This window comes from Aethina tumida, chromosome 3 (genome assembly GCF_024364675.1).
Source record: "Aethina tumida isolate Nest 87 chromosome 3, icAetTumi1.1, whole genome shotgun sequence".
NCBI lineage: Eukaryota > Metazoa > Arthropoda > Insecta > Coleoptera > Nitidulidae > Aethina > Aethina tumida.
In genome coordinates this window covers 19,171,295-19,196,815 of record NC_065437.1, presented here as the reverse complement: position 1 = coordinate 19,196,815, position 25,521 = coordinate 19,171,295, and the positions used below count along the sequence as shown (strand labels likewise).

At 28.4% G+C, this 25,521-nt stretch overlaps 1 protein-coding gene across 2 annotated transcripts; it reads right to left on the bottom strand.

Moving 5' to 3' along the window:
- Window positions 1–189: 189 nt before the first annotated feature.
- On the bottom strand, window positions 190–25,290 carry LOC109593869 (tyrosine-protein kinase Fer). Of its 2 annotated transcripts, XM_020008999.2 has the most exons (14): window positions 24,706–25,290; window positions 23,101–23,291; window positions 5,117–5,213; window positions 4,034–4,229; window positions 3,843–3,980; window positions 3,551–3,787; window positions 3,310–3,487; window positions 2,801–2,968; window positions 2,109–2,306; window positions 1,874–2,050; window positions 1,453–1,819; window positions 1,242–1,364; window positions 1,065–1,187; window positions 190–1,009 (listed from the first exon to the last, which is right to left on the bottom strand). In XM_020008999.2, exons 1-14 carry the CDS (start codon window positions 24,899–24,901, stop codon window positions 855–857), a joined length of 2,544 nt encoding a protein of 847 aa, XP_019864558.1. In that variant the 5' UTR covers window positions 24,902–25,290; the 3' UTR covers window positions 190–854. The 2 variants fall into 2 exon arrangements, with proteins under 2 accessions (XP_019864558.1, XP_049820478.1); XM_049964521.1 differs by lacking the exon at window positions 2,801–2,968 and having other exon boundaries at window positions 24,706–25,254.
- Between the last annotated feature and the right edge of the window lie 231 nt (window positions 25,291–25,521).

Genomic DNA, 25,521 nt, shown 5'->3' with positions numbered 1-25,521 from the left:
TACCATCAGTCTATTCCAATTTTCTCCAACACATAATTTAAATATAAATAGTTACCCAATACAAAATCACGTTTAGTAATATAAACATTAATATAAAACTTCTTTATTGTCACACAAATATTGCAATAATTTGCTATATACAAGTATTCATTGAACGAGTATCAAAAGGATAAATATAAAGCATACTCAAAAACTTAATAACAGTATATTGATGTCAAAACTTAATTCTAAATATTAAAAATCATATTACACATTGAAATTATTCCGTATTAATGCCAAATGTTAGTAACATACATATTTATATTACATTGACATTTTTCTTTTGGATATATGAGAAAAATGTTTGCATTTAATACTTTTTAAAACAATAAAATTTATATCTATTTGAAAAGTTAACGTAAAATTCCACGTTTTAATGGATATAAACATCACAGAAATATTGCAGATCGATAACTTAGTTTCAATAGGACATAACACACATTTAAAACATTAAAAAAAACTAAAATTCAACATCAAACTAATGCATCCACAGTTTTTTGCATATTTTAAAATTGCATATAGAATAAAGTATACATTTTTATTATTTGCTTATAAACAATAAAATCAAAATCCAATTTCAGTCTTCAACTAGAAAGAGCATTTAATACTTTTCTGTAAAATGAGTATTAACAAAATTTCAGACTAGTACATTTAAGATTTAGTTGCCATAAAATATAACGGACGGAATAAATTTAATGCTACTAAAACTATTGAAGGCATGAATAGATTTGCTGATACATATCCATAATACGTATATGTAAAAAGCATTGATTTTATTGTTATTTTGCAAACATAGACTTCTTGAAATCAGATTTTTATAAAAAAGCAACTCTGTGAGCAGCACATAAACTATCAACCACTGAATAAATTTGTTCAAAATTCGGACGTGCTTCTGGTTTGTACTCCCAACATTGAATCATTAGACTGTACATTGCTTCTGGAGTATTTTCAGGAGCCGGCATTCGATATCCTGAAATATTAGTTTGTATCATAAATAAATTTAGGAAAAGTCTACATCTATTTACCAGCATCAATTTTTTCTCTGGCTTTAGAATTACTCATGCCAGCGTACGGTGTTCCTCCCCTAGAGAATACCTCCCAACATAGGATGCCGTAACTCCAAACGTCGCATAGTGATGTATATTTGCCTGTAAAAGACACTTGTTTAGTTTTGTTATGTTAAAAATTTTGTCGAAGATTACCGAAATTAAGCGCCTCAGGCGCAGTCCATTTTATAGGAATTTGTTTCATTCCATCTGAAACTATATATTCTTCTTCCTCTCTAGACATTCCAAAATCTGATATTTTAACAACATTGTTGTAACCTGTAAATGTATTTGATGAATATTTTGTTCATAATAAAATATTTACAATTTAAATATAGCTAAAAAGGTACATTTAAATTAATCTCACCTACGAGACAGTTACGAGCTGCTAAATCTCTGTGAATGCAGTTCTTGGATTCTAGATATCTCATACCAGCTGCAGCATCTAAACACATTTTCAAGAGTTGAGGTTCTGTCAGTGTCGACGATTTCTTTCTTAAGAATGTCAATAGAGATCCACCAGGCACCAATTCCATTACTATCATTATTGGCTGCTTTTGAACGCAGATGCCGATAAGTTTTACTATGTTTGGATGATCATATTGTTTCAATATTCTACCCTCTTGTAAAAACTTTTTTTTGTGATCTTCCGGTAGTGTAACCCTGCATGTTTTTACAGCCACAATTTCGTTACTGTTTTTCAGTTGAGCACGGTATACATCTCCAAAATTGCCCTAGAATAAACAGAACATCAGAACAAATGTTTGTAAATAAATAAAAAATATTACTCGTCCAAGTTTGTCTAACAGGTTAACGTCATCATTATTCAGTTCCCAACGTTCCCGTGGAATTGGTTTATAGAGTATTGCTCCGGATCTACCAGTTACTGGTAGTCCACTTTTGTATTGGTATAATATCAGTTCTCTTATACTAGGAAATGCTGGACCTTCGAATCTGTAATGGCCCTGAAATAATAATCAACCTTATTAAGAAACTGGTGAATTAAATACACTAAACATTTACTTCAGCAGTAGTTTGTACAATAAAGTGTTTGTGACCGCCCCAACAAACTGATAAGACAGTTTGGCATTCGTCGTTTCGTGTCGTTTCTCTAACTAAAAAGTCGCCTTCCATGGTCAACAGCCTTACTACTTCCTCTCTGGGAAGTACCCCATGGAACCATTCCTCATCTACCAATGATTTGTTTGTTGTCATGGATACCTGCAATTAAATGATCTATTAGCTTTTTTTTCAAATTACCTTTTTAAATTAGTACATGCATGTTAGATAACTAGAAAAAAATAGTGATAAAGATAAGTGCTTGGGTTCTAATTGAAATAATTACGTTGGAATAAGTATGAAACACATGATTTAAATTTTTGTTAATATATTAATTATAATTCATACCATTGGATTACTCAACATGCAAATTACAATTATAATAAAATATAATTTAATGTATATTTTTATTTTATTTATATTACAAAACAAAAATATATATATTTTTAAATAACTCTTGTATAACACAGTTCTTACGAAAAATGCGTTGTGAAATTAACTAAATTTAAAATATAATACTTCTCAAAGATTTTGGTAGGGGTTTTTATAATTAATGTTATTCTCTTGATTATAATATTGATTTAGCATCATAATAAAGCTCAATGTTAGTTCATTTCCATTAGTGCAATCGGCAAAAAATGACACCCTTGACCTACGGGATCACCGCCTTCACTTCTAGGGGCGGAGTCTCTCCGTCCTTTTGTGCGGGGAGGTGCCACAGGCGATGATGGAACTGATTTCCGACGGAACGGTTTACGTAACATTTTTACAATCTTCTGATGATCGAAAACACTACGCTTATTTAGCGCACCCTCAGAGCCGCCCTAGAACATGTTAGTCTCATCTACCACCACCTAGTGATCTAAAAGCGGTTCTAGGAAAGGTATTATACTCCCAAAAGCGTACAACTAAACTATCACAAATATATCTAACCCATAATAATTAATTATTATTAGACTTTTTGAAATGCAATATGTGAACAATTTTGTTGTTGATTTGTTCACTTCTTACTTCAAAATTTCGCATTTAAAATGTTTTTTGTATGCGTGTTCATTGCAACATGATGAAACGTTTACTTTTTGTATAATTTAATAGATAATATTTTTTTCTGTCCCATCATGAAACAATTATCATAAGTGAGTTTCCTAAGATTAGTAATAGTTACCTGTTCACTAGAATTTGTTATGAAAGGTTGATTGTCTATCGAAAGATCACACCCTGAAGGCACTTCTTCGCATCCGAGTTCATTTAATGCGCTCTTAATGAGCTCAGTCTGTCTTAGCATTTTCCTTTCCTGACATTTTAATTCGTTAATTTCCTTCTTTGACGTGTCTACAGCTAATCTGCAAAGCATTTACAATTTTAAAATGTAGATATAAATATGCTTGAGGATAAGATGCACTTACCTATTGTTAATTTCGTTAGTTGGTGTAGTTTTACCATTTGCTATACTTTCGTTACTCGTTAATTGGTTTCTTTTTTCTTGGTTTTCCCTAATGCTCGTTTCTAGGTCGCTTAATTTAGTTCTTAACCATTCGATGGTCAAATTGTCAACTGCTAGGTGATTAGGAAGTAGCTTTCCAGCTGAATCTTCTACCAAACTTTCGTCAAAAATAAATTTGACAGGTTCTGTAGGAGTAGTTCTGTAATAAACCAAAAATAAGTAAATAATATTTATAACTGCTTCTACTAACTTACTTGTATTTTTCAGTGAAATCTTTATACTCTTCATTGGGTTTTATTGCATCTATACAAGATTCTATTCGTTTGTGAATTTCTCTAAATTTTTCAGAAGACAAGTCTGAAGTATTAGATACCTCTTGCAAAATTTGCTTCCTGTAACATAGACGTGACAATAATATAATTTTGAACATGTCAAATTGGCTTACCATGCTAATATAAATGCTTCTTGCAATGATTGCTGATGTTCCAAAAGTCCTGGCAATAGAACGGTTCTAAAATCTTTCTCGAATTCGACAGCTTCTGTCAATAGAAGGACGTATTCGTTGTGGGTCAAATGCAACTTCCTACAGGCTTTTTGGTATTTATCTCTTACTTCGTCTAACTTTCGACCACCTCGTCCGGCTAAAAATAAAAATTAAGTTTCAAGTATTACTAAGATGAGAATTATTAAACTAAGTCATTTCAAGCATTTCATAGAATGCGGTGTGTATTAGTATCGAAAATCGTTGTTTTTCAACAAACATTTTCTGCCTTGACATCTACTTTTCATTAAACACTTTCAGACACGGCTATTTTTACTCACAGCGTTTACGTTCAAAATTATTTCGATATTAAATGCACATGTCCAAAGGATAAATTTCTAGAAATCACTGTATTATCTATCTAGCTTCCGACAATCTGCAGATAAACTCTGAAAAATACTAATTTCGTGTTATGTGTGCGAGGCTATTATTAGAGAATTTTGGCAACGACTTCGGTTTTCCTGTGAAGGTTAAAAACACGAAAATTCATTACCATTTGAAATTATTGTATTTATTGAACCACTTGTGGATAATTTAATTTATAAATTTGTTTTCCACTCCATTGCTTCGTCATAAATCTATACAGATAATTCAATTGAAAATATTTAAAGGTTTATACGAGGTAGGATAAAAATAATTCGACGCAGTGAACAACTTCATACATGCGGCAAGAAATTATTGTATTAATGAGATATACATAAATATAACTAACTATACAAAAAATATAAATTACATAAATAAATAAAAACCTTGATCTTTAAATAGTTAATTTACAATTACCTGTAGTGTTTAATCTGATAATCAGTTAGCAGTAAATATTGTTAGAGTTTCATAAAAATTGTTCCGCATTCGTGATTATGCAAGAAATTTTACGGATCATTTACCAATCAGAGATTAATTGCAAAATTAATTCAAATAATTTAAAAAATAAAGTAAAGAAAGTATAATTATGTATACAGTAATTTAATAATAAATAAAAATACTTACTTTTTACAAAAATTTCCTCAAATCTACTTCTCATTAATTTGTACAATTCTAAGTATTTCTGATATTCAGTTTTCTTCCTATTTACTTCATCTGAGAGCTGAAATAAAAAAAAATCATTTAGTTATAAATTAATCTAAATACGTGTATCTCATAAACGTGCAATGCATATATGATTAGAAGTCATTTACGGTACAAGCCTTACAATTTAAAAGTGGAACACGATAGAACCATTGATTCTGAATCAATTCTACTTATGCTTGTATGGCGAAGAAATGTTAATTGATAACTATTTCCGTATGAAGTCAGTAGAACAAAGTTTTCTTTTTTGAACATGTGTGAATGTAATATCTCAATCAAGCATTATAAAAAAATGTAAAATATAATGCAATTTAAAGCAAATTTGTACAATAAAATAAATGCTATTGCAACAATATACCTAATTTAAATGTGAAATGAATTAACTAGTAATACCAGTTCTTAAATGAACTGCCTAGAAATATAATATTAATAATAACTCCCATAATAAATCAGCAGTCACAAATGTAATATCGAGTTTAATAATCCTTGTGTCCATTGTAATAAGTCAGAAATTATAATAACCAATCTAATGAACTTAAAAAACTGGCATTAAAACATCAAAACCTGTTTTTCGACAGGCAGTTTTCACATTTATAAGCAAATTGTTGTACATAATAAGGCAATATTTGTTTTAAAAATATAATCGCCCAGCAAAGTTTAACAGTCCGTTTCGATACAAAATTTTAATTAATGTTTAGAAATTAACGACGAGCACTGTAACAAATCAGAAAACTTTAACCTTGACAGAACCTAAATTTGCCGTTGCCATTTTGCAGGATGGTAATTAGTTACCGACATTTCGGTAAAAATTTAAATATGTATTTCGGCCAACATGAATATACATTTAAAATTGTCCACAGAACTCCGTCATCTGATTTACATACACCTACCACATTCAATGGTTTTAATAACAGTTTGTACGTGTGAAATTCGCAACAAACTATGTCAATATCAAATTTAAACATTGTAATAACAATAACAATGAAAACCTAGAGCAAAACTGCTTTCTATTTATTTTGGGTATTTGAATAATTATAATCAAGATAAAATATGTGTGCAATAATAACAAATTCATATAATTATATCTTTTGTTTTAATTAATATACAGTGTGGCGCTCTTGAAAGCAGGACACACTTATAAAATTTATATTTTTTGTTCGATTTTGACAAACTCTTTTTCGCATGAAATAATTTTTTTGAAGAAATCATACATAGCAAAGTTTGTATAGAAAATCTAACAACAATGCTGGATTAAGCACTCCCTGAAATGTTTAGATATCAAATTTGATAAAAAAAATTATGCATAATCATAATTCTATTTCGAAATATTCTTTTATGATTAATAAGATAATTTCTGATGTTTTTGGCAGTTTATTCCTTAAAGTACTTAATTAATTACATCAAAATGTGTAAAATATAATAAATGGAATTGTTACTATAAGAATATGTGGTAGTAAATTATTTTAATGGTTTGATCTAATTAGAAAGAGTATTAAAGAGTTTATAGATTTATTTATTTATTTTAAAACTCCCTCTATTTAAATTCAATTAAAAATTCCATAGATACTGCCAAACAATTTTAATGTGCATTTCCAAAACAGAGTTTTTAGTGAATAAAGAATGTTTATTTTACTTTTAAAACATCTAAAACAAATATTTAAGAATTCTATAAAGAAATTCAAAACATTCTCATTGGAATTTTTTGAGGACTAAATAAAAGTACTCTGATTTAATATAATAATAAAAATATTAAATATTTTTATTATATTTTTATATATTCCGAAAATTCCGGAGAATTATAATTTTTTCAGGTAATGTATACCTTATATCATTAAAACTATTAAATATAAATGTTTAAGTTGTTTTACTTAAATGTAAATGTAACTGTGAAATTGTCGTTTTACTCAATTTACCACATGGGTTTACAGTATGTGATTAATTTAGAATGATGTATTGCAACATTTATATTTATTACTTGCAATTATTCTCAGTTATATTTTCAATGAGAGTAAATATAAAGATTACATAATCACATATTTTAGCCACTGATGTCAGTTGCAAAAATTTTTATACTACAAGAAAATAAACAACCGTTATAATAGTTTTTTGGGTTTTGCCCTCGAAAATTATTTTTTCTCAATGAGTTTCTCTCATCACGGTTAAAAAATATTTATTTTTTGTTTAAACTGAATTGTGTACGTGGTAGATATATCAAATCATTAATAATCTTCTTCTGACTACGTGAGAATGGCTTATAAGTAACATCGCATATAATTTATATTAGACGAGTGGACATGTGAAGCTCGTATAAATTTTCAATTTCATGGAAATTTTAGAGTATCGTTTCGTGTTGGAATGCATCATATATCCGGTGTATTTGATGAATTTTAAATGGGGGTCGCCCAAAATAATGTCAAGTTCAATAATAGATTGTCAGACGTGTTTAATATCATATGTACAATTAAATTGAAGAAAAAAATAATGAGAAATAAATACACTTATTTCTTCAAAATTAGCAATTTAATGTATACAATTATTATTGCCACAATCTTTAGGTTGAAGACGTATCTTCAAATGGATTATTTCTTTTAAGAAGCTACGTTACTTATAAAGGCGAGTTGTTTTATAGGTTTCCGTGGAATCATATCATTGGTTTCAATGGTGTTTGTACTCAACTGGTTCTTATTTTGACTTGCGGTCACGGCGACAAAAATCCATGAGATTAATTAATGTTGGTATTATATTGATAATTTTTACATGCAAGAATTGTTAAGAATATATATATATATATATATATATATATATATATATATATATATATATATATATATATTCTGAAGGTCCAAGTGATTAGCAACTAATAAAACTTAATGAACAACAGTTATTAAAGGGCAATTTATAAAGAACACCAATAAAACTTCTTCTCGAGTCTTGCAAAACTGCTGATGTAAATTACTCATATAATAATGAGTTAAATTTCTGCAAGAACAAAAACATCTACACTCCTTTGCCAATATTTAAGTGATTTATTAATGTTTTGCTGGTTTAACTGTAGACCAACGACAAAATAAGAACCAGCTGAGCATAAACACCATCGGCACCGACTGCCTTCTTCTGGGGAATTCGGTTCATTGACTTCGTCGTTGAATGGAGGTGATTGTCCGTCCCCTTTTTAACCACGTTGCCGCGTCGATCAATTTCCAACTAATCAAGGTAAGCCAACTGCTAATTAATCACATTTTGGTGAATAATTAATACACTCAACAATCTGGTTTGCTGGAAATTGTGAATCATCTAACGGGATCGAGAACCACTATGAGTTTTAAGTACGTATAGATACTCAAAATCAAACAAAAAATATGGATGCAAAATATTTACAAGTCATTTCAACAAGAAACATAAATGATTTTGAAAAAAAGTTCTAGAGATGATAAAACGGAATGTTTTTAAACTCGCGCATCCACCAATTTTATAATTAGCGTAAGATATCTAAAGTAAAATTAAATTTAACAGTATAACTAGCTTTTAGTTATTCCCTTTTCTAAACTGAGGTTAATAAGTGTTGCAGAACTTTTTGCGTGGCCACGTTTAAATCGTTTACATATTGCATGCATTAACGTCCATCTCCCCATTTCCCATTAATAATGCTATTACGGATTAATTATTACCCTTTAAATTATTACATGTTATACAACATGCATGGAAACACGTAAACAAATTTAATTAAAGTAATGCCTGGCATCAACTGTACTGACTTCATCTAGATTAAAAGAATGTCATTCCATCATGTCTGAAACTAGGATAAAGGTGTGTTAAGTGCAGTATTTATGGATTTCGAAATCGATTTTCTAATGGACACAATATAGCGGCTAATTCACTTAAAACGATTACGCATTTCAAGTGGGTGTGTTTCTACGTCAAATTAATGCCGCGATAGTTTTGATATTTACCATTTTTACCCATTTAATATAAAGTATGGTCCATTTAATTACATGATTTAATTATGTGGTTTAATAAGTCAGAAGATATAGATATCAAACCAATCTCGTTTTTAAATTATTAATGTGTCTTAGTAAAGTGGATTCAAACTTTGAAGAATTTTTCTCATTATTTAACTGTAAAAATGTTTTAACAGACATCGGTTGGATGATAAAATTTTGTATCTAATCAAAAACACTGCAGATCTGAAAAATTAGCACAGATAATTAATTAGCTGTGACCATAATTTATTCAAAATTTGAACCAATAATTTATTTACTAATCTAAAATGCATTAACGTTTACTGTTATTAACATGATTCTGCCAATTCTACACACACTAACTGTAAACTACAATTTTATTCCCGTCTTTCTTCTTCAAATCTTTACGAATATTAATTTCAACACAAATTTAATTTAATTTATTTTATTTTAAATTAATTTTACACCCACCTAATTTACAGTCGACAAATACCCAATTAAAGCGTGACGACAATTAAATCCCAACAAATAAGTATCGGGGTGTTAATTTACGATTTAAATTCAACGGTGTGTGTATTCGAATCACGTGTTCACATGAAGCAAATAAAAAAAAATGGGTTTCGAAGGAGCATGTAGCATTTAACAGCTGACCAACCTCACCGGAGATCGGACAATGGACCAATGTTGCCACATACACATTGTTACAGCTTACTGCGGAATACTACACGTAAACAATTAGCAAACTTAATTACGGTATGATTATATATACGTATTTCCCATCTGTGCCATCTATAAAGTTTAGAATGCTTTTTTAATTTGTTCATGCACCAGGACTATGCTAGATGATATAATTTACAACGATATTAAAGAAGCACTAATTTAAATAATTACTTTCCATTTATATAAAAATAAAGCCAAAACTATTTTTAAATAAATGTATAATATTTTAGTTTCATCTAGAGATGTGAAAAATAATTTTTTCTGCAGAAAATACAAACAAAAATAAGGTGAAAAAAGGTTTTTTAATTTATTCTTCATAATTTTTTTTTTCGTTCATTAAGTCTTTCTAAGTTACTTAAGTTACTTTCACTGTGTAAAAAGGAATATGAACGAAATTATTATCTAATCGCATCGTAAGAGAATATGCAAAATATGTCTTCCTCAAGTACAAATACAATACATTTTTCAAGACATAGTCATAGTGTTTAGGAATTTTTAATATTTCAATTTTAAATTATTATAAGTGATTTTAACTTTTACTGTGATTACAATAACAAAATAAACGTACTTTTATTCAATTTTAATAATTAATATTTATAATTTTTATTCATTCATTCCCTAGTGTGGCCCATTTGAAAGCGGGACATCCCCATAAAATATGTTTTTGTCCTATTTTGACAAACTTTGTCTAACCAACAAATTGCTTATTTTTTCAGATCAGAGAGAAGGAAACTGACTTAATTGTCCGGATTTCATTTTTTTAAAGCGTTATCGCAAATCTTGTTTGGATATCTAATAACAAATTTGTTTAGTAGATATAGTCTATGAAAATTTTCTATATGTAAGAAAATTAAATAAAACTGTTATTTATAATTTTTTCTGAAATCTGCCAAAAGTGAGTTTATGTAAATATTAAAAACTCTGAGATCTCTATCTGGCCTAGAAATATTTGAAACAGCCAGAAACAAGTAATTTGGTACCCCTACAGAACAATAACAATTAGAGTTAAGTTTTCTTCATAAAGGGGGTTAAAATAGTGATCATGTAAGAAAAAAATCATCCTGGTTCTTTTTTTTCAACCTGTTACTGATAACATGTTTATGTTTCTATATGACCCTTTTAATTTGCTAGAATTACACATTAAAGATACTCATTGTACATATTTATATAATTTTATATGTAAGAACTCTAAAACAATAATTTCTATGAGGAAAGTTTTTACATTTTAAAACAACACTTACTTTACTTATAAACTTGTTTTAAGTTAATTTGTAAGTATATTTATCAAATGAAATGTTAGAATTTAAAATTTATTAACTATTAATCTCCATTAAAACAATCTTGTAACATTACTCATTAAAATAGTCACTTTCTTTTAAAAAAGATGAATATTTTTAAAAAAAATGTTGACTCATCTAAGTAGCAGTGTAGCCTTTTGTTTTCTTTTAATTTCATTATTTATTACTTTTTGAGCAATTATAGATGTTCATTGGACTTAAGTACTAATAGTTTATTTTTACTGAACTGTAAATCTTATTGTTAGTTTATAAAACTGTAATTTTTACACACATATGGTTCTTAAATCTAATCTTAGTAACAGTACATATTTTCTAAAAATTATTTTTAACAAAAAATTAATTGTTAATATATTAAAAATGTGTTCGAGTATAGGTTGCGTACTATTAGTAAAATTCCTGTGACTTCATTGTCAATTAACAATCGCCCTAATATATCAGCGATAAAATAAAATAAAGACTGAAGGAAACATAAATATCTTGATGAGTAATTTAAGATAACATTATTTCACTTTGAATCTTTGATGTTCTTGTTGGTTTCATTCTACTGTTTTTATATACCATTTAAATCTATTTATAAAGAACCTAAAATTTATGTGAAGTTTCAGTCGCCAGTTTTAAAGCGATGTGACTAAAAATTATTAAATCTCATTTTATGACTTCATTAACTTCGACTTTTAAATTTCGTATGCATCGAGACGAAAATATGGGAACAACGCTGAGATGTAATAAACTTGATTTATTATATGAAAAATTGGAAAATCTTCGGTAGCAAGACCATTGTTTCACACGAAAAATGTATTGAGCAACATTTGATATTCACGACGCACCGTTATCGGATCAGATTTCATAAAGATCGTGTGTCTGTTAATAAGTTACAAATAACAACGGAATTAATTTATAGTGAAGTTAATGGTGTTGTAGCCTTTTGAGAAGTCGAACGCATTTATCTACGCAACAATGGAAGTAGGTGGTCCGGACCAGTATGACACGCCGTCACCACAAACAAAGATGTTTGATTGAAACTTTTAGTCCATTAAAAAAGTTCTTGGCCGGTGCATGTCGAATGTAGAAAAATTACTTCCACTTAATTTACTTTTATAACTCATTGTGGTCAGTGCGTTGGCCCTGGTTTTCATTTACCTTGGTTTAAGTTATGGGTACGTTGATAAGAAACACTCATCGGTTTACATATGCCAATTAAATTATTTTTTTTTACTTCTTCTGGCATACAAATGTAAAGACCATCAATTTATTGTTACTAGATCTATTAAAAATATATAGGAAAGAAATATATATGAGCTGCTTGAAAATAAGTTGAAAATTATGTGGTCAAAAGGTAGAATATATCATTTCTATATCCTTAGAAATATTTTAATAGCTATTAAGAAAATTTGATTTGGAAATATTCCATGGAAAAAAGTACTCTCAAAAAGAATATTGTAAGAATTTGGAAATAGATAACTATTACAAGAAATTAATTGAAAATATTTTTCAAAACATGAGACTAAAAATATTTATTTGTATATTGTTTAAATTTTTATTTGCATGAGCTATTTAAAATGAAAACTCTGGTAATATTTTTGTTTATAACTCGATTTTATTGAATGGTACCTCGAAATGTAGGCAGGAAAGAACCTCAAAAAGCTTTTTATAAGAATATGGAAATAAATAATCTAAGCCAATTATTGAACAAAAATTTGTGTATTATAGTAATGAGCATAACTATAAAAAATATAATTTTTATGACAATATATTTTTGTAAATAAATATAATATGATAATGAAAAAAAAAACTGTTAACAATTTTTAAAATACTTTTATTCCTACTATAATATTATTCATATTTAAAATTTATAGTATAATTGACTAGATAAATAAATTAGTTAAACGCTTGGAAAAATTTAATAATTTCTCCACAAAAAGTTATTAAGTTATAATTAAATTTTAATTTAAAAAATGAGTATTTGAAATGTGTTCAAAATAATGCGACAAAAAACAATTTCAATATTAACAATTAAACAGATTATTTAGTACGTTAATGTATTTAATAATTTAATAATACTGATGGTACTCAATATTATAAGTAAATAATTGTGGATATGAAAACCCAAACATTGCTATATGTATCAATTTTTTGCATTTTATTAAAGAGTAATTCAAATATGGCATAAATATAATCTATATTAGGAGAACCGCATGTCAGAAGAACGTACAGTCGCTTATTACAGACTTTACAAACAGCTTTTAATTATTTTATTAATGAGTTCTCGTTCGACATCAACAGTCCAACGTTCTTTGTTTCATACATCTTCTGCTTACATGCATTCGTATGCGCTCGATGACAGTGACTTGAATATAAAATAGAATGCAGTGGCTTTCCCTTTGTGTGCCTTATGAAGGTTACCAATATTTTCCATTTGTATTGCTGTAACGCCGCTTGTACGCCGTCTTCGACATTCATTTACCGTGTTCACTGTATTTATGCAATCGCGGTAAAACCGATAATTCTACTTCAAAAGATGGGATGTACTTGTTGTAAATGTTGCGTTGCTATAATAGTATGTTTTTGAAACTATTACTGAAGTGTATAATCACTGTTAAATAGACGGCTTAACTCTTATCTATTATATTTACATGTCGAACTAACTGTTTGATGTGGGGAATTTATTTTTTTTTAAATTTGAATATTCCAATGTCGAGTAATAATAATATATTTTTTTAAAGGTCGTTTATATCTTAAATTTATTATATACAAAATTAGCAACATGAGTTCATCTGTAGTAATTTAACAAAAAAATGTTGGAAATAAATTTTAAAATATTTAAATACCAGATAATTTATAACACTATATAAGTAAACATGATACGTTTATTAAATGTATTAAAAATTAATAAAACTAATAAACTGACAAAAAGGTTAAAAAAAGATTATTTTGTGAAATATAAATTAAATTACAAGAAATAGAAATATGTTAAAGGTCTAAAAATTAAAAATGATGAGAACAGGAATACGATCCAAATTAATTTTATTTTGTTTATTCATAATTTAAAAAATGCGATTGAAAATTAATTTAAAAGTGTAAAAATTGAAAATAAATTTGTAAATTATTACAATATTTGAAAAAATGCAAATTAATTAATTATGATTATTAATTATAATTATGGCGTTTAATTTAAAATATTAAATATTAAATAAGAAATTTAATGTTATAAAATAATAAAAACTACAAAAATAAACAAACATATTTGAAAATTCTTTAGCCAGTAAACACTATGTAGTACAGATGTTTCTCTATTTTGTTGTTAATTTTTAAAATTATTAAAAGTTCCAGAAAATTACCAAAATCTACCATTTACCAATCAACCAGTATTACATAAATGTGATAAAAATATTTATAATAAATATCATAAAATATCCAAAGTTGAAAATTATCCAATAAGAGTAAATCTAAAAAGCGATAAGACAATAAATAATGTAAAGGAAACTAATATCATGAAATTCAATATCTTTATATATCTGGAAATAAGTATCAGTAGATAATTATCAATATCCTTATACAATTCAGAATCATTAATATCTATAATCTTTACTAATACCAAAAACCAAAAAGTCAAGAATTATTATAAAAATGAGAATCTTCTTCCGGTTTCTCTTAAATTATCCTAATTTAAATTAAAATTTTCAATTATTGAAAAATGAAACACAATATTTAGCAAAAAAAATCCTAAACTAAAGGGCACAGGTAAGTGGAACATTATTTGTGTTAATAGTATTCTCAAAACCGCCTAAAAATCATTGGGATAACCAGTTTGACGGTCTCCACTTAGTCTAGTTGGTTGTTTAGGTGGATGAGGCGTGCAGCAGGGCCTCTTAAAACCGGCGACGGTACGTGGGGTTCGCGAATAAGGTTAGCGGTTCCTAGCCAGGGGCACAATGCGTCTGGTTCTTGATCGAGGTCAAAATTCAGCTGACTTTCATGGAGGTACGCGGCTTCGACCCGAACTGTGTGAGAGTGTGGCATGCGTGCCGAGATATCCGGTACAATTTCATGTTTCGGTCTTTAGGTGTGGCATATAGAATGCATGCATTTTCTAATTCGGCGAAACGAATTTTTATCATTGCACCGAGTAAACAAATCAAACCGGCTAACCAATTAAGATTTTCAAAAACAACCACAGGAAATGAATAAATGTTAAGCTAACACTGAATGAGCACTTGCTTTGACTTGCTTGTGTTTAATGTTTTAACGGTACGGCGGGGGCACGTGTTCTTGTTTGTATTTTGTCTGTGAATTAAACTTTACACGGTTAGTGGAACAATATTTTGAAAAGCGGTATTTTTAAAACACATCTCTGAGAAATTTCTTATTTTTTAATAGCCAAGTTATTTAATACTGTGGATTATGATTATGGTTGCGATTTTGTATAATAATCGAATTGGATAATATCTGGATTTGTCTCATCAACATCATACATGTTTTGAAAGGAAGATATGTGGATGCATTCTTTATACAGTGTGGTCTACTTGAAAGCGGGACACCCTCATAAAATTTGTATTTTTTCTTCGATTTAAACAAACTTTTTTCAATTGCAATGCATGAAAATATGTACTAGTGTGTGTACACAGTGCCTCTTTTTTTACCCAAAACCCTCTAAGTAATATTTTGGCACGAAAATTGAAGAAACGTACTAGCCAATTTTTTATAGCAAATCTAACCTCTCCACTGGATTAAGCCCCTTTAAAATGGATATATACCAAATTTTACAATAAATTATGCATATTCATAATTAAGTATTCCTATTAGTGGCGTACCGGATAGCTAGAATTTTGGTTTTGGAACTACGAAAGAGAAAGTATTATTGCTAAATTATTCTCAGAGATGAAATTTAAGGAGTACATTATACAATTGGTAATATCAAATATCGGATAACAATCTTTCTGCGAGCAGTTCAAGAAATAACAAACTATTAAGTAAAAACAAAAATTAATAAAGGTCATATTAAAGAGTCTAAAATAGTAAGAGATGGTGGACTCTCTTTAGACACAATTGAACAATGGAGTAGACACAGTGGAACATTTCCTAACTAATTTGGTTAAGATGTTTTCATGTAATCCTGTAATTAGCATATATTCAGAAAGACTATTTTTGGCTTTTAACGATAGATATAGGCCAAGTTTTGTAAACGCAGAAAAACTTCACTAGTCTTAATTATTTTATTTTTCTTATTATTGAAATAATCGGATGATACAGAAAACAATTTTTTTTGGCATACAATTTAATGTATAAAATATATTGAATAAAATAAAATTGAATTGTAAAAATACAATTAGAGATTGTGAAATATGTGAAATTTTTAAGTTAAAAAGTTTATTTAAATTCATAAAATTAAAAATAAATCACATTTACACCAATTTGCAGTTGGTAACAGTAATTTCAGTTTCTATCATTTTGACTATATCTTAATTTAAATACAAATAATTTATGTATTCTAAAAATATTACGTATTTACGACCTTCAAGCTGAAAATGCCATTGGATTTTGTTGTGTTCTGAGTCGATCCTTATTGTTAGTTATCGTTTCTACCACCTACATTTTAAAATAATAATAAAATAAATAAATTCAACTGTATTCAAACATAAATTTTTAGTCCAACTAAATCTGAATTAAATCATTATTTTACTTTTACACATGGCTAATTATGTTATTTAAATACGAGAGGGTACAAAGTGCTCATATAATAATTAATACATTTCCTGAGGACATATTTAACCTATGTATTTAATTTTTACAGCTACTGTACAGCATAATTAACCATAACATTTTCTATTAAGTGAAACTGGTTTCGTTCGCGTATTGCGATTTCGAAAGACGAAATCAATCTATAATTATTAATAATCTACTAATACAAATTATTTTATGCCAGCTTTGTGGGTCATGTATTAAATGAAAATGACGACCTAGTTACCGACACCGTTTGGAATACAAAAGAAGCAAGATATTGCGGTAAATAAGATCACATTCGTTAAGTTCAACTTATCGGTTAACAACATAGACCTGCATCATCCAGTGTCGCAGTGAATTTCTATTCAAACACTGTGGAGTGTTGTAACGTGTTAGAGGATCACTTCACAAAATAACACATGGAATTAATGTGTATATTAATAAATAAAATTTAAAAAACTTATCAATACTTTTTAATGCTACAAAAATCTACGTCACAGTTCTACGTATTGATATGTCACGTACCAAATTTAAAAGTAATTTTATATAATCGGTGATTTAAGCTGTTTTGGAATAAAATTTAATTTAAATATGCCACAATGACGAACCAAATATTTATAAAAACAAAAATATGATTAATGGTGAGTGATTACACTTTAAAAATTTTGAGAAATTTCGTGCAGTCTCTGAAACATAAATTATCTGGGGTAAAAATAATAATGTTTAATTAGTTCACGAAATGAAATATTGGTCTGTAAAAATAGTATTTTTTATGGGAACTATATCAATGTACGACAGTTTATCGTATAATTATCAAACGATAATCATCGTGTATCTAGTTCCTTCCAATAATATTGAAATCTTAATACCATAGTAATTACATTTTTGAGAAACTGGGAAAGCAATGACAAAACTTTAAATGACAATCAAGAAAAGTTTAAATATATATATATATATATATATATATATATATATATATATATATATATATATATATATAAAATATAGGACTCTTTATACAATCAAGTAAAAGAAGCATTAGTTTTGATCTATTTTCGGTCATACTTGAAAGTAATAAATAATAATATTAAAGTTTTCAGGCCAATATATGTTAACAGGTATTTTTAATTTGAAAAAATAATAAATTAAAAAAAGATTGGTGGGAAAACAATATTGATTATCGAATGTGTTAATCATAAGATTATAATCCGGACCTGCCAGAATTCGCATAATTCCGGACATCACTCCATAATAAGATTGGAGTCAATTGATCTAATTGACATTGTAAGTGGCGTCAATAGTCTTCATTGACCGCATGAAATAATTCATGCCAGACTTAATTTCGAGAATTAAAACAGTAATAATGGCTGCATGGAAAACAACTGTCCCGCTGAAACATCTCAACCAACCGCATTATTTACAAGGTTTTGTTGCAGCGGTAATTGATAGAAATGTTCCAAGTTGCAACTGATAATTTTTTTTTCTTTTGATACTGGTGCAATGACGTTTTATTTACATTGCTATGTGGCTTATCGGAGCGGATTGGATTGACTGAATCGGTGCCTGTATCGGACGTGTATTTTGTTGTGGTCACATTTTTACACGTTAATTGTAATCTAGTTAAAATGCACACACACAATATTTGATAAGCAATATTTAAAATTGTAATCAGCTAATTAATATAAAAGTTCCTCAAGGTTGTATCATCGTACCACGACACGAATGATTTTTTATAAAAATAATGGGGAGTGGTATGACATTAGAATCTAAACTAATGGTTAGATGTATGCTAAATTTGAAGGCGGACGTATTTAGTAAGATTTATATAATCTTCATTAAGTTTTAACAATTTAGCTGTAAATAATTGAGATTAAATATTCATGCTTTATTTTAGAACAATGGAGCAATTCATAAATTATTTCTCAATTTCATATATGTATGCAAAATAATGAGATGAAAATTATTTATATTTTTAAAATTGTTAGTGAACATTTTTTGGGTAATAAAATATTTTAAAATAAGTAAATAAGTAATTCATCAGCTTCCATTTAAAATGATTTTCTTGTTGATAATAGCTAATATATTTGTATGAATGGTATGAATATGTTAAAAAAATATATTTTTTAAAAATATTAAACTAATTTTTTATCTAATGTTGTAAATTTTTATTGTTGCTTCAAATTAAAGTTAGGTTAAATCATCAATACTACTTAAAGCCAACTTGGAGAAAATGGAACTTGCTGAAATTAGTTTAAGGACTGTCAGAAGAAAGTTGTTGGATGGGGTTTTATTCGGACGCAGATCTGTAAAAAAGTCTAAATTGAATTTATTTAAAAGTGATGGTCTTGCTTTTTTTAGACATTCTACAGGGACAAGGCTACACAAAAAGTTTGTTATACCCACTGTGTAAAAACACCTTATATAATGTATATTTTTTGTTTTTTTTTTTCGGAGGTTTTTTAAGAAATCTGGAGGAAATTAATCAATTTTGATATAAAACGTACTGATATGGGGATAATAATTATATCAAGACAATTATCTGTTATAATTATCAGCAAAATCTGTTTTAAATACAAACTATATTTTAAAAATAGTAATTGACACAAACAATAGACACATTCCTATCTACTATAATCTGTTTTTTTCAAAATATCAACCACATTATTGTTAGTGTTGGAAACTCAATACAACCCATATAATTAATTATCAACTTCCTAGTTATTAAAACGGCGAACGATGTAGTTAAAAATAGACGAGACGAAATGAAAGATGATACTGGGAAACATGATGCAAACACTGATTTTTCTCAGTATGAGGTCTGAGGTTTCAGGCCATCAGTTTATGTGGAGAAACGCGCTAATAAACTCGGATGAAATACAAATAAATTTCAATTATTATGTGAATCATTACGAAACAGAAACTTTACTTTCAGAAAGTAATACGTAATATTTATTAATAAAATAAAAAGACGAAAATGTGGTATGAAAATTTTACTTCCAACTGAAATAACAGTTAATGTTGACTCCCGTATAATTTTGTGGTAAATTATACTATTATTTGAATTACATCAGTATTTAATAATAAATAAAAGTTATTTTGAATGCTCTAATAATCCTATTCATGAGCTGTAGTCAAAATATGGATATAAGCCTATGGATACAGGGTAATTTCATCTTATTGTGTGTTAGGCTTTTGCAACTGTTCATTACTATTTAATTTGTTATAGTATCATACTAGTAGTACTTACACACAAACACTTACAATTGTTTATTGCCTTACTATGTGGAAAGATAATATGCAATATACCATAATATTAAAATTTGTTATTATTTTTGTTACCATACAACTTCTCAGCTTGTTTTATAGGACTAATAAATTATGAAAATGTGTATAAGTTAAATATAAGATTAACATATAAAAAGGAGAAGATTTGTGTGCACTATCAATTCTACGCATCTTGAAGCATGTCATTATTTTTAATGCTAAGTGGAATGAAATGTTTGTTTTAATTTTTTAACCATGAATACAATAATTATATTACAACAGGTTATTAATTTTATTTTAATTATTCTTCGCTGTAATGTCCAATTAAGTATTTAATTTATATTTAACATTTAATGTTCGGGCATATCTCTGTCCAAATCTTCCCAGCTCGTTTTTCGTACAACCTCGATTTCAATTAAGAACGCAGACAGAGTATTATAACGATATGGTCGCCAAGGCACATTTGAAAACGACAAAACAAATATATATCTTTTTTCAAAAGAAAGCAATTAATTTTTCTACACCATTAGTATTCGTACGACTGACGTGATTAGTGTATTCGTCGAACACACTAATACTATTCGATGTAGTTACAAGGATTATGAAAGAATATAAATAAGAAACGCCACCGGAAATAACTCAAATATTCACGTCTGTGCCACACACAGTATTACACAAAAATTGTTTATAAGGTTATTTTTAAATCGGTTTTTTAAATAGATTCATTATAGTCTAGTAAATATGGGTCAGTAACAGATGGAACCTTAAAATTGTGCATATTAGAAATCTGTTTTTTAAATAAAAATTAGAAATTTAATCAACCGAATAATTTGCGTACATTTGAATTAAATTAATAAATTAATACAATTCAATAAATACATCATAATTTTTTCAGTTACCTCTTCTGAGTGGGCCCTGAAAATGTCGATTGCCTACTTAAGTTGTCATCATTATAAATCCATTAAATCCACACTAACTGGATTTACACCCGAAGTAAAAATTAGCAGCAAACCAGATATAATTGTTGTTTTACAGCATAAGAATTGTGTGGCTGAATATTAAAAGTTGCCACGGCGAAACCTCTTTATAAATAGATTCTACCTGTTCCCCAGACGTAGGTTAGGTAAACTCATCTTCGGCTCACAAAAGTCAAGGACTTGGTCCGTTCAAGCGGAAGACACACAAAAGATTTCCATCATTCAAAATAAATATTATTGTCCGAGATAAATTGTTGCAGCGGCTCAATGAATCTGTTGGGATCTTTAAGAGAAATCTGTATCGAGTCATAAAATAACACAGTACAAAGATTTTATTAGTTATGTATTTTAAATATCAAGGGGGAAATACCTTCTTTTTAACTATTAAATTCTAAATTATTTAGAATTATACTATTATTATGAATTAAATCTACAGTGTGGTCCACTTGAAAATGGGACACCCCCATGCAATTTGTAATTTTTGCCCAAATTTAACAAACATTTTTTTCAATTATAAAGCATGAAAATATGTAATTATACTCAAAATATATAGTTCTTGAATCTAAAATTAAAACCTAAAAGGTAATTTTTTAGATATGAAAATTGAGGAAATCATATTAGTAAACTTTTTATAGTAAAACGTTAGTTTACGTAAAACCATTGAATTAAGCACCCCCTGAAATGGGTATATACCAAATTTTATAAATAAATATGCATATTCATAGTTTTGTGAAAATATTAAAAATCAAATTCTTTTTATGAATTTATTTTTTAACAACTAATTAATGAAATAAACTGTCAAATATAGCACAAATTAACTTTTACATAATTCATTTATTCTACTAGTATGAATAAAATTTCCAGGGTATTAGTACAAGTATAGTATAATTAGTATAGTATATACACCTAAAGTGTGTATTTTTGCACTTTATTTCATGAAAAAGGTGTAAGTTTGTTGGCTCAAAGTTTGAAAAAGTTTTGGATGTTTGTCAGAATATAAATAATTATGTAAATTGCATAAATAAATATTAACAGAACTGTATATCAGTTGAAAATATAAGCATATATATCATCGTTACATAAATAATTAAGACAAAAGTAATAATATATGTAACTTCTATATTTGATTTGAATGTTTACAACTTTTAATTATCTCTGCTTTAAATTTTTAGGTTAAGTTTCAGATGTTGCATCTCACAAATTTGTGGTAATTTTGCTCTGAAATAGCGTTAGTAATTAAAGAAAAATAGAAAATAATTAAAATCTAGCAGAAACTAAACATCCACTTTCTTTACTCAACATCTAATTAGACTATTACCGTAAATTATTTTGTAAATGTGCTGAAACTGTGTTAGTTGGCATAGTTTGTCCATTACGACTGTTTTAAAATTACAGGACATTGTAACTATTTGGCAAGCATAATCAAAATTTACATTTGCTATTAATTAGGTCGTCTCATTTGTAAATTTCATGGTTTTCCAGACGGGAATTTTTACTAGGAAACAAATAACATAATTCCTGTGTTTTGAACTAAATACAATGGAAGTACAGGAAGTGTGATACTGTCTAAATTGTATAGCGCAGAACCTTATTGTAAAAAATATAATATGTGAACAATCCACATGTTTTTTACAAAAAAAATGTACAGAATATTTTATAACTTATAATAATTACACGTTTTATCGTTATTGTTCAATACCTTTTCTATCTACTGTTTAACCAATTTAGCACAAAAAAGTTCCAAAGCAGTATTCCATACAAGCATTTAATGATTAGATAGGTATATAATAATAATTTGTTCAGAAATGACACAATGGACATTGTTTATTATTATTTGTGTCCTCAGTAGATAGTTAAACAATTAAAATTGTTCAAACACATAGTAGTAAACTAAATCGTACAATGTACACAATAGAACAAGAGATCCATCTAAAAATAATCGCCAACTAAAAATAATATTAACTCACATGTGTAAACTGTTGCAGAATCCTCGTGTGTTCCTCCTGATATAGTTTTCGGACTTTTCTTTTTTCGGCGTGCAGACTATTCAGAGCCTCGAGCGCCTTGCTTTCCACGCTGTCGGCATTTTGCTTGATCTGTTTCGCCGTGTTCTCCAGTTCCTCCATCATGTTTTTCCATGACGAAGCCACCAAGCTCCCTAAGTGAAAGTCACATAAATTGCAAAAACAAAATAACTTTGTCAAAAATTTTCAATGGTTTAGAGATAAATTAAGTCGATGTAAATACTGTAATCTCATGTATGTTTTTGCTTCACAATGAGCTTCATTCCAGTGAAATTTACAATTAAACATATGTAAAGCTAATAGAATGGATATAATAAATAAAATTGCTAATAACTATTGTTTGTTCTCATATATGTTATTAAATAGAAGATTTTAATAATGTAAATATGTAAGCATAAAAACTTAATCATCCGACCTACTAACTTTGAAAATGAAAACGATATAATATTTTAAAAGATAACTTGCGCAAGTAGGTATGTAAGATAGGCTACTCAATACATAATTGTTGAATAAACATAAACAACTTATGTAAATTTATTAAAGAATACACGAACTGCCTCTCCTTCTTTCAATTTGGGTGTAATATTGATAAGAACAATTTTATATTCATCAAAGTGACTAAACTATCTTCCTTAAATTTGTTCTATAATATTAAATACTGTAATGTAATGACGTATGGTCTTGTTATTTCAAACAATTGGCCCAATAATTGATAAATTTTTAATTGCTATTTTTATTAGATACAGATAAACATTGTTTGAATCATTATAATCCATAGTTTAGTATATTTAAAAATGTATTGTGTTTATGAGGTGCAAATTTGTTGTATACTTAAATAACAAATAATAAAAAGTAATAGTTTATTAACAAGCATACGCAAATTTAGTTAAAATCATTAATGTAATAAATATTGTTGGTTAAAATTGAAGAAACTGTAAAAATATGCATTAAGAATTAATGTAATGATTAAACTGTTCATTAATTCATAAAATAAGGAGTGTTTTGTACAAGATCAACCAACCTATCGACAAACAGTGAATTTATGAATAATCGTTTTGGCAATAGCTTAAAAGACAGATATTTATTATAAACTAGTCTCGTTAATTTATTATTTTATGTCGTAAATTTATATAGGTTTAAGTCAAGTTTATTTAAATGAAATTCAACATTGGAATCTAAATTATAACTCACGAGAAAACATGAGTTTAAAATTAGATTATACGGTTTATTAAACTAGACACCGCGAAATCTTTAGCAGGAATGATTGAATGAACTATTTAATGTAGATTATACTATGTTAGCATTCACTATAAGACCGTATAAAATTTTTATGTTTTATTTAACCGGCATTAAATTTTGTTTCAAAGAATACTCCAATGCAATACAAATTTGATTAGAATTATTTATAAACAGTTTTGTTTTTATATTGTTCACTTTTATAAATCATTTTGGAAAGTCACTTTTTCAGCATCAGCTGAAATATTCTATTTAATATCAAATAATATTGATATTGTTGACATACCCAAGGTATAATTTTTATATACCCACCTGAGAGTTCATCGCTCCTATCAATTTTCAGCCCTTGAGCAGCAGTGGTGCTCAATGCAAGAGCGTAATCCCTGTCGCACCGCACTTTGTTCACAATACATCGTTTCATCGAGTCCAGGAGTCGAAGCTCGGCATCCTGACGCGACAGGAGGGCGTCATGGGCGATCTTCCCCTGGAGGTGCACCGAAAAACCCATCTTGGAAGGCCGCAAAGTAACGCTGCACACAGATTTCACATAACTGATTTAGCGAAAACACGTAACGCCAATAATATCTACATCGCTGATGTAAAACATATCAAACACTAAAACTATAACATGCAATAACAAACACAGGAGCTTAATCCGATCGACGTGTATTTATTGAGCACGGATACGATTCACCGTCTGCACGTATTTTGTTTGTTTTCAATTGACATCATCGGTGAATGTTGCTGTTGAGTTATTCGAACGAGCAATCAACGACACCTGTAGACGAACCGAAGTTCCATTGACCACTGGCTTGGGCTCGGGTTCGGCTCTGGCACCGGCGACCAGTTGCTGGTGGAGGTATCGCTGGATACGCTGTCCGACTTACACCAAGTCTATTTTAGTGTTATGCGGTTTGTCGCGGCATCTCTACGCTGAGAGTCAAACACGACACAGGTGTCTTCCACCTCTAGTTTACCTGGCCAAACCTTGCTTGAAACAAAGGTGTTTCTCAATATACCAATGTATGAAAAAGCCAAAGGGAACTTGTACTAAGGACAAAATGTTAGAAATGATCCGTTTTTTATCACTGTACTCATTATAGTTTTATTGTAATATAAAATCGACCT